Source organism: Mus caroli, unplaced genomic scaffold (genome assembly GCF_978045245.1).
Source record: "Mus caroli unplaced genomic scaffold, Mus_caroli_1 scaffold_15, whole genome shotgun sequence".
Taxonomy (NCBI): Eukaryota; Metazoa; Chordata; class Mammalia; order Rodentia; family Muridae; genus Mus; species Mus caroli.
The window spans coordinates 96465187-96484788 of NW_028227270.1; the positions used below are offsets into that span (position 1 = coordinate 96465187).

At 46.1% G+C, this 19602-nt stretch overlaps 1 protein-coding gene across 7 annotated transcripts in view; it reads right to left on the reverse strand.

The window, feature by feature from the left end:
- Positions 1-19602, reverse strand: part of Ripor2 (RHO family interacting cell polarization regulator 2) — a 223839-nt gene that overhangs the window by 42446 nt on the left and 161791 nt on the right. For all 7 annotated transcript variants that reach the window (XM_029468441.2, XM_021180185.2, XM_029468439.2 and 4 more), the window contains exons 3-9: positions 18218-18373; positions 17028-17106; positions 15340-15363; positions 14212-14265; positions 12162-12311; positions 9389-9452; positions 865-908 (exon numbers count right to left, since the gene is read on the reverse strand). In XM_029468441.2, the coding sequence (XP_029324301.1) occupies positions 865-908; positions 9389-9452; positions 12162-12311; positions 14212-14265; positions 15340-15363; positions 17028-17106; positions 18218-18373 (571 nt within the window). The remainder of the gene's footprint in view (positions 1-864; positions 909-9388; positions 9453-12161; positions 12312-14211; positions 14266-15339; positions 15364-17027; positions 17107-18217; positions 18374-19602) is intronic.

Sequence of the window (19602 nt, forward strand, 5' to 3'; positions counted from 1 at the left end):
GTGGGAGTGAGTGGGTAGGGGAGTGGGGGGAGTATAGGGAACTTTCAGGATAGCATTTGAATTGTAAATAAAGAAAATATCTAATAATAATAATAATAAAGAATTGTCTGGGTCTTATGTGAAAGATTGTCCTTTCAGTGTTGGGAGAGGAACTGAGGGATGAAGGGTCATAATTGGTAGTGAGCGACATATGAGGATGGTAATAGTGGGGTGTATGGAACTGCCATGTTCCACATGTGGGAGTCAGTTCTCAGACTACCCTCCAGACTTTCTCACTGGCTCAAAATGTTAAAAGACAAACAAAGGAAAAATAACAACTGGACCCAGGCCTGATGGTACATGCCTGACATCCAAACTGAGGCAGGAGGATCACAAGTTCAGGTTTTAGCTTGAGCAACTTTATGAACTGCGGTTTCAGTAATAAAAAGTAGAAGTGGGGAAATGGCTCAGCATTAAGAGCACATACTGTTCCTGCAGATAGCCCAAGTTCAGTTTCTAGCATCTACAGGAAGCACAACTGCCCCAAACTCAAGCTTTGGTCTCTGTAGGCACCTGCATCCCGTGCACATACCTACACAAACACATATAGGCACCCCCTACACACACATACACACACACACACACACACACACACACACACACTTTTTAAAAAAGTAAAACATTGACTGAAGATGTAGCTCAATGGTAGAGCATTTGCTTAGCATGCACAAGTTCCTTGGTTAATAGTACCAGAACAGCAGCAGCAGTGGTGGCGGCGGCAGCAGCAGCAGCAGCAGCAGCAGCAGCAACAACAACAACAGCAGCAATCATAACTATAGCCCTTCAAGCCTTCAATGCCAACATGCAGACCAACACATTACTTACTTCATATTGATCTCCAGGACAGAGGCGGGCAAAGCCAGCCAGACCTGTAAACAAGAGATCGTTCTGTGAGTTGGAGAACACATTTCCTTTCTTTAGAGACACAATTTGTCATGGATTAAAAACTCATGTAATAATGTGAAACTGGAGAAGCCTCAGGTAACAGGTGTAGGAGCATCTTCAGAGAATAGCCTTTGTGGGGAGATACAGCTAGCAGGACGTGCCCCATAGGGTGGTGGGAGGAGGTTTCAAGGGGAGTCTGTTGGGTGGTGAGAACTCTGTACCTTTGGCAGATTTCAGGATCAGGGCAGCAGGACCAAAAAGACCTATTCTTTCAGTGACCAAAATATTCCCATGCAAATAAACTGGCTTCTTGGTTTTCCTGTCTCCCAAGATCTGTGACACTAGATACCTTCCTGTGAGTCCTTGTCCCCACACCTGTCGCTTGTCTGCAGCACACTCATTCCTGTTTCTCTCATTCTACTTATACAGCACAGAGATGCCACTGTTGATGCTTATGAACTTGCTAGAAGTAGACTGTCATGTACCCCACACTGGTGATTAAGAAAACAAACCGAGGGGCTAGAAAGATGGTTAAGCAGTTGTGAGCACCGACTGTTCTTCTAGAGTGCCTGGGTTCAATTCCCAGCACCCACGTGGCAGCTCACAACTGTCTGCAGCTCCAGGATCTGACACAGACATACGTGAGGGCAGAACTCAACTGCACATAAAAATAAATATAAATAAATAAAAGAAAACAAACTAAATCCAATCAACCAACTGCCAATAGCCTGTTCCTTCAAAAGAAGAAGTGTGTCTTAGGATGATCAATGCTGCGATGAAACACCATGGCCAAAGCAACTGGGGGAGGAAAGCGATTATTTAGCTGAAGTGTCACTGTCAACATTCATCAGTGAATGGAAGTCAGGACAGGAGCCCAAACAGAGCAGGAACCTAGAGTCAGGAGCTGATACGAAGGTCATGGGATACAGAGGCTATGGAGGGTTTCTGCTTATTGACTTTTTCAGCCTGCTCTCTTATAGCACCCAGGACTCCCAGTCCAGGGATGGTACCACCCATGATGGGCTGGGCCCTTCCCCATCAATCACAAATTAAGAACATGTTCTATGGCTGGATCTTATGGAGGCATTTTCTCAAATGAGGTGCCCTCCTCTCAGGTGCCTGTAGCCTGCGTTGATTGACAGACCCTGTTAGCACAAGGTGGCTTTTCTTCCCCTGTGTCATCTGCAGGTCACTGTGGAGTGGATGGTTCCACTTGAGGCCTACCGCTTCAGCAGCAGCAACACCTTGTCAGAATACACGGCCGCTGCCCTGGGACAGCTCCAGAGTCCCAGCTTCCATTACCCTTTCCACCTTCCTATTGATATTTACCAAAAGCCCACTGTGTGAGGGTGAAAATATTAATGTACACTTTAGAATTGCTCACTGAAAAAAAATCTATGACATAATTGCAGTGAAAAATTCAGGACAGACGTTTTCCACTTCTAATCTTTGAGTCCTGGGGCAAGTTTCTCCCGTGCTTGTACGTGCTTGTGCATGTATGCACAGGCACATGTGTGCCTCATGTATGCACGGGCACATGGATGCCTATGCTTTATGCCTATGCTTGCAGATGCTTCATAGACCTTTTTTTTTTTTTTCTTTTTGAGATGGGATCTCTTACTGAACCTGGAAGTTGCTGTTTGCTTAGATTGGCTGGCCAGAAAGCACAGGGACCTACTACCCATCTCAATTCCCTCTTCCTTTAGAGGCCAAGTTGGGATTATAATCACATGACACGATGCCCAGCTTTTTATGTGGGCTCTGCAGCTCCAAACCCATATCCTTTTGCTCGCTTTATGCTGTCTTCCCTGCCCTGGGTTGTGTTTCTAGCAAACAAGATTTTACTCACGTAGACATAACAAGGATGATGTCCCACCGTGTGTTTTACCTTCAGTGAATGGCTCAATTTATCTCAAAGGGACAAATCTGCTTCTCATTGACCCATGGGCATGGTGATGAATAAGACAAATCCAGGGAAGCTTCAAAATGGACTCACCTCTTACCATCATTCGACACTAGATGGCAGCAGTTCACCAAGTTGGCATGCCTTTTAGTTGGCGAGCCCATGCATTTAGAAGCAGCTCTCCCTAACAATTAGAAGCTAATGAGCCACTCAGGAGGACCCACTGTAATAAAAGCAGGATTGGAGGAAGCGATTTTCATGAATAGTACTGGAGCATTTAGGTTTTTTCCCCCCACCTCCACAAAAACACATGGGAAAGAAAGCCCTGCTGGCTGGCTCTTATGAATCTGAAGTCCAATGTGCTAATTCTAACAAAACCCCATTTACCCTTTGAATACATACAAATTATCAGCTCCTGGTTAATCCACTACCTGTTTACATGTTGAGGTGACAATAGGGACCCCGCTTCGGGGGAAGCTGACTATGTACCATGATGGATAAGTTGACGATCTCCCTTCTCAAAATCACCAGAAATTTCTTATCACGGGAGAAGGAGGGCTGTGGTCGTGATGAGTTTTGGGTCTCACTGTCCATGGAATGAAAGCACCTTATTGGCATTCCTTATAAGGCATCTCCCAGCCTCTGGTGACAGTGATAACAGCAGAATGGCAGCAGGTAGGAGGAGTCAGTTTCAGCCAAAGCTCCCCAGGCGGGGTAAGCACTTCTGCTGGAGCACCAGCTATCATGGACTTTGGGGCCTGGCTGGGTTCTGCCAATTCTGGCCCGAGGCCCTGCTGGCATTTCTATAGCTGCAAAAAGCCCAGTGTTTTCTCAGCTGCTTGGTGGTAACTGTTGTATCAGCTAGGTTTTCATGATGGCCACTCAGAAACCATCCCTGAGTTCCCTCAGGTGGGTCTCTTTTGATCTTTTACCTTGCTCCCGTGTTAATGATCCAACAGCTCTTCCACAGCCTGACACAGAAATGGAGGACAGGGTGCTGCCCCCAGTGTGACTGTGGATAAATGATGTCCCCCGGCTCATGGCTGAACATTTGGCCACCAGTTGGGTAGCTCTGTTGTGGGAGGTTATGGAGTCTTTAAGAGTTAGGGCCTAGCTGGAGGGAATCAGACACTGGAGAGTGGGTTCTTGCGGTTTATAACTCTGCTTTGCTTCCAGCCTGTGTCTGGCTTTCTGATCCATTCTAACCCCTGCCTCAGCTGCCAGCCTCTCTGACTACCATAGCTCCCCTTCCCATAGTGGACTAAATCCCTCCAAATCTTAAGCCGCCACGGATCGTTTTCCTCTTAAGTTGTTTCAGAGAATTTATCACAGTGGAGAGAGGTTGCAGATACAACCTCATAGCTACCTACAGCCACACAGCTATAGAGCCTCCCAGCTACCTACAGCCACACAGCTATAGAGCCTCCCAGCTACCTACAGCCACACAGCTGCTCACCTGGCTCCCTGTGCCACTGGCTGCCTTTGCTCAGACTCGGTTCTGGTCAGAGAAGTACTCCATTGTTTCCCAGTTTTGCCATGACCTTCCTAAGAGTGTACCTCAGACTGTGTCTTAGTACTGGCCTTCCTGCTTCCTGGGGAGGTTTCCCAGTTCATCCTAAAGGCCATGGTGACCAGCTAGCACTGACCTCTGGACATGTGTCCTCCTGGAACTCATTTGAATGAGGTCATCGTTGGGGAGAAAAGCACTTTTCTGTAAGTCACGCAGTTCTTAGCTTCTTTTCTGATTTGGGGTCCTGAATCCAGCTGGGCCCGTCCAGGTTTTTGGAATCTGGCCTCAACCGCTCCCCACAGCACTTTTACAGAGCACAGAGATCACAGCAGCCCCCCGACAGCTTTGGGCAGCATCCCTGCCTTCAGGAGGGACTTTCAGTTTAGCTGTTCTAGCCAGAGGTTATTCAGGACGCTCTCTACACCCCCCCTCATCCTCTCCTCAGTGGGAACCTTTGTTTAACGTTTTTATTTTTTCTTTTCTTCTTTCTGTCTGTCCCTCTGCCCCTCTTCCTTCCTTCCTCTTCTTTCCTTCCTTCTCTCCTTCTTGCCTTTCTTTCCTTCTCTCTCTTTCTCTTTTTCTTTTTTAAAAATTTATTTATTTATTTTTTCTATGTATGGTGAGTACACAGTTGCTGAACAGATGGTTGTGAGCCTTCATGTAGTTGTTGGGAATTGAATTTTTAGGACCTCTGTTCACTCTGGTCAATCAATTCTACTTGCTTCGGCCCAAAGATTTATTTATTATTATATCTAAGTATACTGTAGCTGTCTTCAGATAGCGCCAGAAGAGGGCATCAGATCTCACTACGGGTGGTTGTGAGCCACCATGTGGTTGCTGGGATTTGAACTCAGGACCTTCGGAAGAGCAGTCAGTGCTCTTACCCACTGAGCTAACCCGCCAGTCCCCCTCTTTCTTTCTTTCTTTCTTTCTTTCTTTCTTTCTTTCTTTCTTTCTTTCTTTCTTTCTTTCTTCTCTCTCTCTCTTTCTCTCTCTCTTTCTCTCTCTCTCTCTCTCTCTCTCTCTCTCTCTCTCTCTTTCTCTCTCTCTCTCTCTTTCTTTTTCATTCTTTCTTGACAGTGTCTCACTGTGAAGCCTAGGCTGGCCACAACCTCACAATCCTCCTGCCTCAGCCTCAAGAGTGCTAAGATTATAGGCATGGACCAGCAGACCCAACTTAATTTTCTGTTTTCTTCTGAGACAGTTTACAGCTAGCTTTGTACTCAAATCCTCCTGCCTCTGCCCTAGCAACCCCTCCACCCATCCTGGGCTCAAGCATCTACAACAGTCTGGTCATGTGTTTGCTCATGTATGCCCACTGCGTGAGGATGTGCTACTCAAAGGTTCCCCTCCACCCTGCATCTCCAGACAACTGTGGTGTCCTGGGGTCATGAAGTGGCAAAGGCTGGTGTGCATAGCTTAGCAGCTCTTGTCCCCATGTCTTTATCATCACCATCTCGAGGACAACTGCCTTTCGGATTGTAGTTAGTTGTGGGGTTGAGCAAAAGGGAAGTGTGGGAGGGTGTGGCAGGAGGAACTTGGGGGTTGTCAGATCTGAGAAGGTGATGCAAGTGCTTGGTTTTGGGAACAGGAGTGGGGGGAGAGGTTGAGGTGTCTACTAATCAAACATAATGGACAGCAGTAGCTCATGAGAATCTGGGATGTCTTCTCACTCCTTCTGTGGAGGGAGAAAAGGACGGGGCATGTGTGTGCATGTGTGTGTGTTTGTGTTTGTGTGTTTAATCAGAGCTATAGTTTCTAGGTTTTTTTACTTTAGGAGGGTAGAGGTGATAAAAGTTGAGTTTAGGGCAACCAAGGAAGCATAAGAGAAAAGTGGGCAGAGGGACAGCAGAGCATATGGCTCAGGCATTCACTGTCTCAGCCCAAGTCACTCAGTTCACAGTTGGTGACCAGGGCATCCACCCATGACAGAAGCTTACTCCCTCCAGGTCTGAGATTTGGATTATGTGGGTGGGTGGGTAGTCCCTTCCCCATGCCATACCTTTCAGGTGCTTATGTTTTAGGCTGATGGGAATCCCTTCTCTAGTGAAAACTGGCATTTGATGGTTGATAGTGTCGGCTCAATTATTAGGACTTCTTCATAATGTGGCATTGAGGTGGTCGTGTACTGGCAGTGGTAATGGTTAATTTCCATGGTCAAACTGTTTGAATAAATTGCCTAGAAGTGGGTATGGTGGTGGCTGACTATAATGAGCAGAGTAAGAAATGTCTTTTAGACATGTAAAAATAGTCAGGATCCCACAAGACTGGGGAGTTTCCTGAGCCAGGACTACTGTTGGAGACGGAAACCAGACCTTTAGCTAAAATATGTCACAGGTGAGCAGATTTGGGGAGCTAGGCTAAGAACCATAGTTAAGAATTTAGAGTGTGAACCTTGTGTGATGACCCTCAGCATAATAAAATACAACGTTTGTCATGCAAACTGTGTATGCCTACCTTATTGCTCGAGACAGTGACTATAACCCTAGCACTCAGTGGGTAGTGAGTGGTAAGAATATCAAGAGTTCAAGGCCAGCTTCAGCTATGTAACAAATACTCCATGAGACCCCATCCAGAAAGAAGGAAAGGGAAGGGGAGGGGAGGGGAGGGGAGGGGAGGGAAGGGAAGGGGAGGGGAGGGGAGGGGGAGGGGAGGGAAGGGAAGGGAGAGACTCTGAGAATTAATGAGGTTTAACCCTTTGGACATGTCCATGAGGGTGTTTCCAAGATCTTTAGAAGTTAAGACACATCCTGAATGCAGGCTTGGATATTAAACTGAATAAAACAAACAAACAAACAAACAAACAAACAAACAAACAAACAGGAGTGGTGGTGAGGTGAGCACCAGCATTGTCCTTTTTCTGCTCCTGGTCCTGGGAAATTTGAGGCATCTCAGCTGTAGATCCCCACAGCCATGAGCTCTTTTATACCCTCCCACCATGACTAAGTGTCCCCCACTCAAGCCATAAACTACAACAAATCCTTTCGTCCCAAAGTTCCCTTTTGAATCAGGTATTTGTCATAGAGATGGGAAAAGTAACTTAATGTAGGAGCCAGGACCCCAGGATTCAGCTTTAAGTCTGATGTCAGCTTACTGTGTGGCCTCGGAGATGTCATCTAATGCTTTTTGGCTACTGGTGTCCACACATGAAATGGAAGAAATTATCCCTCTCATCAAAAACGGAAGCATCTGATAACAGTGAACATCAGAAATGACCTCAGCAGCCCTGTGTTAACACACGTGGTGACCGCAGTCTCCGTGTGCTGGCCTACATGCCCTGCCTGGGACGTGGGCAATCCTTGTGTTAACACTGGCAAAGAAACTCTGCTCTGTATGCTTGACTGCAATGAACCGGGCTGCTGACAGAACCATCCTGAAAGTTCAGAGAGACCTCTAGAACCTCCGTCCTGGCTGTGCAGATTCTGAACTGCTGATAGGGAGCATGGTCCAGAGTGGTTTTGAACCACGAACTCAGGTAGAGACCTAAATGGAAGCAAATGGACCTGGAAAGTTAGAAAGATGCAGATGTCCAACACGGGCAAGGCGTTATGTATGTGCTTCACATACTTGCCGGCTGCCTGAGGAGGTCAGAGAGGGTACCAGATCCCCGGGGACTGGAGTTACCAGTTTAAGCTGCCGTGTAGGCACTGGGAACTGAACCCACATCCTCTTCAAGAACCACTGGTGTTCTTAACTACTATGTCATCTCTCCAGCTCCACCCAGAACTGCTTTTAGAGGGGGTTTCCCCTTTTGACTCTTCTTATCACAGAGAGTGGGTAAGGTAATAATCCCCATTAGCGACTTAAGGATCAAACTGTTAAACAAGCAAATCAACCCAGAGAGAGGACTGCAGGGGCCCAGCTGCTCAGCTACAGTTAAATGAGCCAAACATGGGAGAGAAAAGGGCTGGCTGTGAGGCCACTGTCCCACGGCCCTGATGGGCACTGTGGACACTGCAGTGTGAGTCTCACCACGTCTAGATAGAATTCTCCTTTTTTTCTTTTGGGCTGCAGGTGCTGTAGTCTAAAGCTGGGATTAGAACAGACTCACAGCAGCAACATGGGAGTGGAAGGACAAATGAAATGATTGATGTGGCAGCAAGCCGTGGTGAGATGGGTCTGGTGAGACAGGTATGGTGAGATGGGTATGGTGAGACAGGTATAGTGAGATGGGTATGGTGAGACAGGTATGGTGAGATGGGTATGGTGAAACGGGTATGGTGAGACGGGTATGGTGAGATGGGTATGGTGAGGCAGGTATGGTGAGGCAGGTATGGTGAGACGGGTATGGTGAGGCGGTCCTATAATCTCAGTGCTTGGCCCATCATAGTAGGAGGATTGATTGCTGTGAGTTTGAAACCAGCTTCAATTACACAGAAAGATTTTGTCTTCAAACTAAAAAGAAGATATCCAAAGTAGATAAATAAACAGATGGCGAAATGACAATGTAAAGAGGCTGCCAGGTAATCTAGAAGGCTGGATGGGGGTCTGTGTTAGATTAAAGGGAGCCCAACTGCCAGCTAATTATAACACATGGACCTTGTGTGGGTCCTAATTGAAGCAACCCAACTCTAGGAAGCACTCGTGAGACAGCTGGGGATATCTGCCAACGAACTAGGTTAATAACAAAGACTTGCTAATTTCATTAGATGCGATAATGGGACAACGGGCTGAGGCACTGCGGTTACATTACGTAAGATGGCCCTATTCTTTCAGAACTGCACTGAAGTTTACAGGTGCTGATCAGTGGAGTGACATACTTGGCTTTTCCTCCTCTGGAGTTTTCTAGTTCATCAAAGGGAAAAGAAAAAGTGGCAAAGCCTTGGTGATTACTGAGTCGAGGGATGGATTCTGAGGTTTGTTGTTTCACTCATCTAATAGACACCATTTTCAAATGTGAAGGCAAGGTTCAAGAAGAGACCTATCAAGAAATCAGCATGAATGGAAGGCCCAAGGGCAGGCGACCCCATGTCTTTGCAATGACATGCCTTCTCATGAAGCTCTGTGGACGACATGGCACCTTTATCCCTCTCTGAACAAGGACAGATTACCTTTCATCTTGATGGAGAATTCTCCCAGCAGACTCTCCAACTCTGCTTCAATGGCACACATGTTCTGCAAAGAGCATAGGAAATGATGTCAGATCTGCATTCCTTTGCACGGTGGCACAAGGCGTCTCGGCAATGATAGCATTGAATGAGAGGCATGTTCCTGTCTTCCATGAGTACACAGTACCCGCTGCAGGACAGGCAGCACGACATACCGCTCCCGGTGCATGGGATAGCTGGGGCTTAGGTGGACAAGTTAGATGATATCAAAGTAGTCAGACATCTCTAGAGTGTGGATGTTCTAAGAACAGACTTGGGACTGTACAAAAAGGCGGTACTATTGTGACAGAGAATCAGCCATGCACACTAAATAGGAAGAGATCCACGCTCCAGGTTAAACATGCTGGGTCAGCTACTCTCTAGTGTGTGCCTGTTTCATAATATCATGTTATATACTCTGCATTCATATGTATCTTTTACTTGCCAAATTAAAAACAATTAAGAAAACAGTAATCAGGCTTGGTGGTATGTACTTGCAATCTCAGTGGCAGGAAGGCAGAGATGTCACCCTCTGGGGCTTGTGCCTGCAAGCCTAGCCTACTTAGAGAGTTCCAGACCAGTGAGAGACCCTGTTCTCTAAACAAACAAACCCCAACAAAATGGATGGTAGCGCCCGAGAGGATGAGAGTTGAGGTCTTCCTCAGGTTTCTATACCTGCCTCTCTATATCACACACAGACATGTGTACATACACACACAAAATTTTGGGGAGGGGGAGGGGGGGTGAGGAGCGTAGGAGTTTGAGTCTACCCAAGTAAGGCAGACTTTCAATGTGATGATATGAAGCCCCAGAATGAGCCCCTAGGTTGAGTAAGGGTCCCCTCCTCACTGTGGTGTTAAAGGAACGAGACACTCAAGGTTACAATACCCATTCTACCGCCCCAGTATCAGAGGACCTAATGAGAGCAGTTAGAGGTGGACTTCAAGTGTCATAGCCAGTGTCAATCTCTCTCCAGTGAGAGCTCCCTGCAGCTCAGCTGGGGTGAGCCTTGCAAGCCTCTCTACTGTAGTAAGCAGCACTGGGCATCTCTGCTTCTGCAAACCTCTTCCTCACGGCCAGCTTCGCTGAGGCTCAGGCCTGGGCAAGTTGCCATTCCGACAAAAGTGAGGCCACCTAGTGAACACCAACAGGCTCAAGCCTGTTCAGGGAGCTCTAGGAAGTCCGCAGGCTCCGCTTCTTATTTGATTCTTTGTTCGCTCAGCACTGTCATTCTTGTGGGACATGGGAAGAATGGCATTCTCTTTCCTGTAAGAAGTCCTCAGTCCTTCAGAGAGCTGGGCAAAGCAGGGGAGCATTTGCTCAGGTCTGAGCTCTGAGTAGCTTGAAAGCATTGAAAGGAGAATCTCAGCACTGCAAGTAGTTTGTTTCCTCAGAGCCTGGGGCCTCTCTGCAAGGGACCAGTTTCGAGACGTACCAGATGTGTCATTAGGCATGTTGGGAATGCTCCTACTGTCTTAAGAACTCAGGAGTCACTAGATTAATGGCTGAAGTCACCCATGGATGCAGCTGGGGATGAACACTGTTCCAAATGAGAAAATACTTGGAGACCCGCTACTGGGGATGCAGGGTGGATAAAATCACTTAGGGGTTTCAGTGCTTCGAAACTGTAATGCTTATTAGGGCTATGCTGGAGCCTGTAATTTGAGCCTGCTCAAAAAGCAGGTCATAGGGCTGGAGAGATGACTCAGTGGTCAAGAGCACAGGCTGCTCTTCCTGAGGACCCACGGTGAGTTTCCAGCACCTGTCCTGTGACTCGTTACTACCGTTATGTTATCGCCACAGCTCTCATTTATTTTGAGACATGTTCTTGCTATGTAGTCCTAGCTGGCCTGGTAGCCACTACTGTTTGGTCCAGGATGAGCTCAACCTTGCAGTAATTCTCCTGCTTCAGCCTCCGAGTGTTGGGGTTACACTAAGCCCAGCTTATTTTATAAATTTAAAAATATGCTTTGGAAAGTAGGCAAAGAAGGGCCTAATGCTAAATCATGAAAAGAGAAAGACTTATTTGGTTCAAGCAGCCCGTGGTGCAAACATAAAGGGATCCCAAGACAGATGCTTGGCTCGGTGAATTGCCCACTTAGACCCTGCTTGAGTCATGACTTCACTGATGACATCTGATCTCTGAATGAAGTCTCCAGGGACTGTGAGAAGGGCAGCTCTAACAATTCAGCCTCTACATGAAGGGCATGCATTAGTGTTAGGTGACCCCTAGGGGGTGAAACCCTCCCTGTCTGATGACACTTAGACCCCAGAGACTGTCAGAAACCTGGAAGATAACATTTCTGTTCATGGCTCTATATCTTGGATAAATCAATCTCTCTCTCTCTCCCTCTCCCCCCCCCCCCCACGCAAACACGCATAGGCACAGAACTGTAGGCAGAATGGAGTCCAATATCAAAACTGTATGTGGGCTAGCCAGTCATCTTATCATGTAGTCTACTCTTCCTTCAGGGCACACTACAGTATTTAGAAGTGAATTTAAATGATGAAATATTGGGCTTCATGGCTTAGTTTCGACAGTTCCACCATTGCCTTGCTTGGGGCTTTTTTTTTTTTTTTCATATATGAGGGGCGGGGCCTCGTGTCTGCCAGGTAAATAAATGCTTGCCCACTGACCTACTTTCCCAGCTCTTCTTTTACTTTGTTGTTCTTGTTTACATTTTGAGCCATAGTCTCAAGCATGGCCTGTGTCATGGAACGAGACTGCAGGATTTACCTCCGTGTATTCCTTGTAGCTGCGGTTGATCTCAGACAGACTCTCCCGGGCAGCCTTGCTGGCAGGGGACGTCCCGAAGGCTTGCTTCATTTTGCTGGCACCATCTTGGAGACGCCGTTGGATACAATAGGCTTCATAGAGCTCGTCTACCTGCCAGAACCCAAACAGGAAACAGATAAATAGCCGTCCTGCTTGAGAGAAGCCCAATAGGCTGTTGTCATGCCTTTAAAGATACACTGTATTTCTGTTCTGGAGAAGCTGAGAACTGTTTGTTTGTTTGTTTGTTTCAAAGCAGATTTTGCTTGAATCCTGTTTCCAAATTATACAAGTTGAAAATGCCCATTCATGTCTTTGAGGCTACCACCGGGATTGTTTAAATTGGCTTAAGCAGCTAGCCTAGCACACGCCTATAATCCCAGCACTTGAGAGGAGGGTTGTCGGTTCCTGGCCATTGAGATCCTGCCTCAGAGGGATGGGGGGGATAGAGAGGGGTTAAGGGGAGACACAGAGAAGTGGGGACATACTTTGGAAAATGTGTAGGTTTGTGCTGGACTGTGGGGTTAGACAATGAGGACAGGAGTCCCCTACATGTGGATTAAGCATTGGAAAGGTTCTAATTTTACATCAAAGAGAAAATGTGTAGTATGCAAAACTATTATCACTTTAAGAGGCATTATCAATAGATGATACCTACAACTTTGGAGTCGGTATTTTATCTATGCATTTGTGCATGTGTCTGTGAGTGTGTGAGTGTATGTGAGTGTACGTGTTGAGTATGGGTGAGTGTGTGTGAGTATATGTGTGAGTGTGTGAGTGCCTGTGTAAATGTGAGTGTGTGAGTGTGACTGTGTGTGAGTGTGTGTAGGGTGTGTGAGTGCCTGTGTGAATGTGTGTGTGTGTGTGTGTGTGTGTGTGTGAGAGAGAGAGAGAGAGAGAGAGTGTGTGTGTGTGTGCGCGCGCGAGTGTGTGTGCAGGAGCCAGAAGATGGCGTTGGCTGTCTTCATCTATTACTCTCAATCTATTCCTTTGAGGCAGGAGGGGTTGCTCCCTGAACCAGTAGCTCAGATTTTCCATAAGCAGAAAGCCAGCAAGCCTCACCCATCCTTTTGTCTTTGCCCCAAGTGGAGCTGGGTTACAAGTATTTTCGGAATACCCAGCTTGTGGCATGGGTGGTGGGATATCAACTCTGGTCCTCATGATTTGTAATTGTGCAGCAAGTGCTCTGAACCACAGAACATCCTCCTAAGCCTAGCCTCAGCCTGCTCTTGTTCTGTTAAAGATGGCTTTCTTTTTAATCATGTGTCTAATGTGTATATCTATGTGTCAGCATGTGTACTTGAGTGCAGGTGCCCTTGGAAGCTAGAAGGCAGCATCAAATCCCCTAGTGCTAGAGTTACAGGTAGTTGTGAAGCAAGGGATGTGAATTCTTCAAGAATAGTATGTGCTTTTAACCACCGAGTCATCTTTATAGCCCCAGGATTAAGCATTTAAAAAAAAATTTAAAAAATGAGGTTATTTACTGAAAACAATTTTGAGAATGCATGGATCAAGAGTAGAGAAAATTCAGGAAAGTTGTTCACACTTGTAAGATTGAAGTCCAACAGTGCCAGTTAATCAGACTTCATGTTCTCGTTTCTCCCCATCTCTCTTCCCCCTTCCCCTTCCTTACTTAATTCCTCTCTTTTTTCTAGATTTTATTTATCTATATTTTATGTGACTAGGTGTTTTGCTTGCATGTATACCTGTGTACTACATACATGCCTGGTATTTATGGAAGCCAGAAGAAGGTGTCAGATCCCCTGGAACTGGAGTTACAATTGTTTGTGAGCCAGCCTGTCAGGGCTGGGAACTGAACCTGGGTCCGCAGCATGAGCAGTCAATGCTCTTAAGTATGGTGCCATTTCTCCAGCCCCAAGACTTTCATTTCTATGTTCAGTGGAGGCATCTAGTTAAAGCCATCCAGTACCCATGTTATACTCAGGGTGGGCACACACTGGGCAGTAACTAAGAGCAGAAATACAGAAGCAGAGACAAGAACAGCACTGGTTACCTTACTAATGTGAAACTCCAGGCGTCGCATGTATCTCTCAATCGTTTTAATTTGCTGGAATTAAAAGGAGAAGCTTGAAGAACGAGCAGCCATTCACAGTGCGATTGATTAGGCTCCTTGGAGAACCTGCACCAGCCTGCCTTCCACACAAGGCCCACAAGCACTTCCTGCTTCCCTTTTCCTTCTGCCTTGCCCACTATTTTAGAGGTGTCCTAATGTTAATTTGAAAAATATTTTTCAAAACACTGACTAGCCTGAGAGATGAGCTTGAACTAATTAATTATGGTCATCCCATGGTAAACACCAAGGTGGCCAGTCTGTTTGATGTCTGGTGGAGCAGTATCATTTGGACTGTATCTAAGTGTCTTCATATTTTGCATGTTCTAAAATGAACTTCTGCACACTGAATTATACAATTGAATCTAGAGCTGGGGTATGCTTTATAATTGTTATTTGTGCATTGTGACAGCTGTCCGTTTGAGCTCACAGATACAGCTGGTTATGCCATTCCTGTGAGTTATAAATATTGTAACATGCATTTGATTTACTTGGCCTTTAAACTATCTCTGTGGGGAATGCCATGATTAGGTTAGGCACTGAAATAAATAAAGCTATGTATATAGAATAGCATGGAGAGTGACATTGTATACGACTAAAAAGGAAGACTCAAAAATCTCCCTTCTAAAAGGCCTGGAGAAATTCTCTCAATAAGAATAGATACTTTTCATGAAAAGGAAGAACTAGATATAACTGGAATCATTCCTTTCTACTTTTATATTTTTGAAACATTATGTTATGCATAGGGGTCATTTTACTGGCACATAACCAACTGTGGTATTTTCTAATCAGAGATGCCTCAGATTTGATGAAAAGGGCAGCAGCTACACGGTGAGGATCTCCAAATCTAAGGTCCAGACTCAGACACCAGAGCAAACCTACATCCTGGAGGCCTTGTTTCCCCCTCAGCTCTTTGGTTCTGTGGGCCCTGACGCTCCTGGAACCCTCCTCCAATCACCCTTTATCAGGAATCTTACTGTGCCCCAAAGGGCCTCTACAAATGTTTGGACATCTGCTCCAGGCGCAGAGCGTCATTTTTCAGTAGCACCCCAACAAAGGACGCTAGCCTACCTTGTCTAGGTCATACAGCACACCCTGAAATGAAAAGAAGATTTCTTGGTTATGACACATCCTCCTTGGAGATATTGCCCACTCTAATCAACGACTCAGCTCCCATCTATACATTGCCTGAAGGAATCACCAGCCCCACTAAATTCTACTGGATTTTTGGCATTCACTTTTAATGAGTAACACTCTGGGTTATTTGGGGTGCTCTCAGGAGCCAGCGTCACATGGCCTCTGTGATTCTACAGTTGCACCCTGTTCTTGTTGGCCTCTTGGCAGCTTGAAGGGTTCATAAACAAAACCCAAAAAGCATTTTAGTTTACAGGCCAGTGAAATGAAAGGCAAACACACATGCTAACCACAGCTGCCAGGTCTACAGATGCAGACTCCCCTGGGCTTTCCTGCTGCCTTGAAAAGTTAAGGTGCAATAAGGAACACTGTGAAATGAACAAAATCAGTGCTCACAAACTCATCAGAAGAGAAGACATTAGCCATACAGCATGGGTTCTAAGGGGGCTCAAGGGTGCTTTCACACTGGCCTCTTAGTGACCTTCCTCCCTACCTTCCCTGTCTGCCTCCACTGACTGTGGTGGTTAACTTTCAGTCAGGTTGACACAAGTCAGCCTCATCTGCAAAGAGGGACCATCAATTAAGGAAATACCATTAGATTGGCAGGTAGGCAAGTCTGTGGGGGCATATTCTTAACTAATGATTAATATGGGTGGGTCCTGTCCATTTTGGGTGGTGCCACTCCTAAGCACATGGTCCCAAGGATGTAAGAAAGGAGGCTGAGCAAGCCATGGGGAGCAAGCCAGTAAGGAGTACCCCTCCTTGGCCTCAGCTAATGGTCCTGCCTCCAGGTTCCTGCCCCTACTTCCCCTCTATGATGGAGTACACAGCCTGTGAGCTGAAATAAACTTTTTTTTTTTCCTGTAAATTGCATTTGGCTGTGGTGTTTGCTACAGCAACAGAAAGCAAACGAGGACACTGGCCTACATTTACAAATGGAAGATAAAGCGCATGTTCTCCTTTCTGAATGTACTAAGGAGATGCTAGGAAAACGGCAACAGATCATTTTGTTATATTATTTAGAGTTTTCTTTTAAAGATGTAATTATGTATCTTAGTATATGAGTGTTCATCTGCATGTATGGCTGTACGCCAGAAGAAGGCCTCAGATCACGAGCTGCCAAATGGGTGCAGGAATTGAACTTAGGACTTTTGGAAGTATTAATAAAACATTTAAAAGAAAAACATCTTCTTCTTCTTCTTCTTCTTCTTCTTCTTCTTCTTCTTCTTCTTCTTCTTCTTCTTCTTCTTCTTCTTCTTCTCCTTCTCCTTCTCCTTCTCCTTCTCCTTCTCCTTCTCCTTCTCCTTCTCCTTCTCCTTCTTCTTCTTCTTATTATTATTATGTGTATGTGTGTTTATCTGTTTGTTTTTTGAGACAAGGCTTCCCTATATGAGGCTGGCTATCTTCCTGCCTCAGTCTCCCTCCTTCTGGGGATCCAGGTGTGAGCCACTAGGCTCAGCAATTCTTCCTTCTAAAATACACACCAGGAGGCAATAGCTTTGCTCCTTGTATCTGTTTTCTTTAATGTTCCTCTCCTTCTGCCCCCTCACCCTCCAGTAAGTGAGGAGAGGAACTCCACACCCTCTACCCTGTGTTAACATCCTCATGACCAGAGAGATACCTACCAGGCGAGAGTTTCTCTTCATATCTTTTAATTGAGCAGTCAATTTGTCCAGCTCCGTCTGGTGAAACTCCAGGTACTCACTGCAAAGGTAAGACATCATAGTGAGCGCTCACTTCAGGAGCGATCTGGGCAGTCGCTGACTACTGGGGGTTAAGAATAGTGATCACTGTCACACCTGTAAGCTCAGCTCAGCCCAGCCCTTGGGAGACTGAAGCAGGGCTATTATGCATTCTAGGCCAGCCTGGGCTTCATAGTAACTCTCTGGCTAACCTGGGTTCTAGAGTGAGACCCTGCCTCTCTCTTGAAAAAGAATCAAAACTTTGACTTGTGGTTCTGGAGCATTTTGAGAGTCTAGTAGCTGCATCTGAGCCTGTCTAGTTTGAAGAAAGGATACAGAGGTAGCCGGAGTGCCCCTTTGAGGCTGAAAATCCAGAAGAGAAAAGTCCACGGGGAGGGAAGAGTTAGACAGGACCTGGGTCACACACAGTTTTGTCAAGTTAAACCTGGTAGTTACTGTAGGTGCCTTACCAAATGCTAGGCAAGTTTTCTTCAGGACAAGCTGTCCTTAAAACACATTCAGGAAGGTTTCAGAACCCTGTACAAACTTTAAACAGCATGTCTGTCCGTTTGAGGCAGATTGTATACTAAATCACCCAGGTTGACCTTGAACTTTTGATGATCCTCCTGCCTTGGCCTCCTGAGCTCTAGGTAGAATTACAAGTGTGACCCACACCACGCCTGGCTCAGAACCCTTCTTTAGCAATCTCTATCTAGTTCAGCTATTGTCTAAGTGAAGTCCAACAGTTCAGGGAGTTAGCTATAGACACAATACTGCATCAAGCCTACTTCAGGGTCACGATTCCACGTGCAAATACAACCTGTCTCCCATCTGTGAGACATAAAAAGCTGCCTCAATGATAGAGCAAGAAGGAAACACCCAGGAACGTGTGCTGGCACACTTTATTTCCCCCTGCAATACCAGCGTCTGATAGATGGAGATGGGATCAGAACTGCAAAGTCTACATAGGGAGTTCAAGGCCAGCCTGAGCTCCATGTTATCCTGCCTCAAAAACAAACCAAAGAATAAAGCAGCAATGGCTCACATGGTCCTTTCAAAACTGATTTTCTATGACTGGTTTTTAGGAAGGTCATTTTAGGGAAGAAGATCTTTCCTAAAGGCACAGTTCTTACTCAAGCCCGTTCTTCAAGGCCCGGTAGACCTCCTCCACTCTCTTCGGCTGAGGCTCCTTGGGAGTGTTGTTATTTTTGTGTCCTAGATTATGCATTTTCTTCAGCTTGGCCTGAGGCTTCTTGAGAGCCGAGGCATTTTCAATGAAGGAGTTACACCTAACGACAGAGATGAGAAAGGAAACTGTGAGCCTCAGACATCAAAAGACCCACTGGAGAGATGCCTTTAAACCATCTTGCCTTCATCCGAGTGCCTGGAGGAATGAGACGTGGCCTTGAACAGCACAGAACCAAACAGAGCCACATTTTGTTTCTTGACATTTGTTTGCTGAAAGCTGTGCAGAGCACAAGCTCTACCCTGCCAGGCATAGCCTGGCTTGCAGTGTATGCCTTTTGAGGATGCTCTTGTGGTCTAGCTCATAGAGAGCCAGGGATAAATGGTTCAAGGTGGAAACAAGAAACAGGTAGGAGTTATATCCAACCAAAGGAAAAGAAAAGCCATTGCATAATATCAGATACAAACTTATGTCTTGCTAGGATATGAGTGATACCTTTTGGGTAAAGTGCCCAAAGCCCCGCAAATAGCTAACTTTCTAGGGCATTAAAGTAAAACACTGAGCTTAGAGTTAGAGCTGTCCTTGAAGTCTTAGTTATCTTATTTTACTTTAGTTATTTTTGTGTGTCAGGGTCTGCTAGTGCATGTGTGTACTCATGCGTCTGGAGATGACTTTTGGGTATCGTCCTTTGTCACTCTTCACATTTATTTATTTATTTATTTATTTGTTTCTTTGTTTATTAAAGACAGAGTCTCTCTCTGAGTCTGGAGCTCCCCTTGGAGAACTTCATCCACGAGGGCGACTTCTTATGCATGTTACCCATTCACTCTCTGACCTTCCTTGGTTTTATGAGAGGAGGAGATTCCAGGGAAATTAGAGCCTAATTTCCCAACCCCCACTAATTTCCCAACCCCCACCCAAATGATATCAGCTCTCCAGAGGCAGTCTGTGAGGCATAGTATTCACCCACTGCATAATTTCATACCAATCCAGTCTCTGAAACAGGAGGGTAAAGGAAAGTGTGCTTTAAAGGGACTGGGGAGCGAGACAGGAAGGAGTCTACAACTGTGGTGCCTATTAGCATAACCAAGCGCATGCTGGCCTCCAGGCCTCCTCAGATCAGAATCCTGGCTGGATTCACAGGGCTCCTAAGCCTAAACTTTTGCACTGCTGGGCTTCCCTTCCCCTAGCCTCTGATTCCTATATAACCTATATAACCCTGCTGCTTCAGACATGTGCTCTCTTGATCCTCTTTTTGCACCCCCCCTCTCTCAGCGCCCTCTCTTACTCCCCCCACTCCCCACCCCATTTCATGGCTCAGTTCACTCTGCT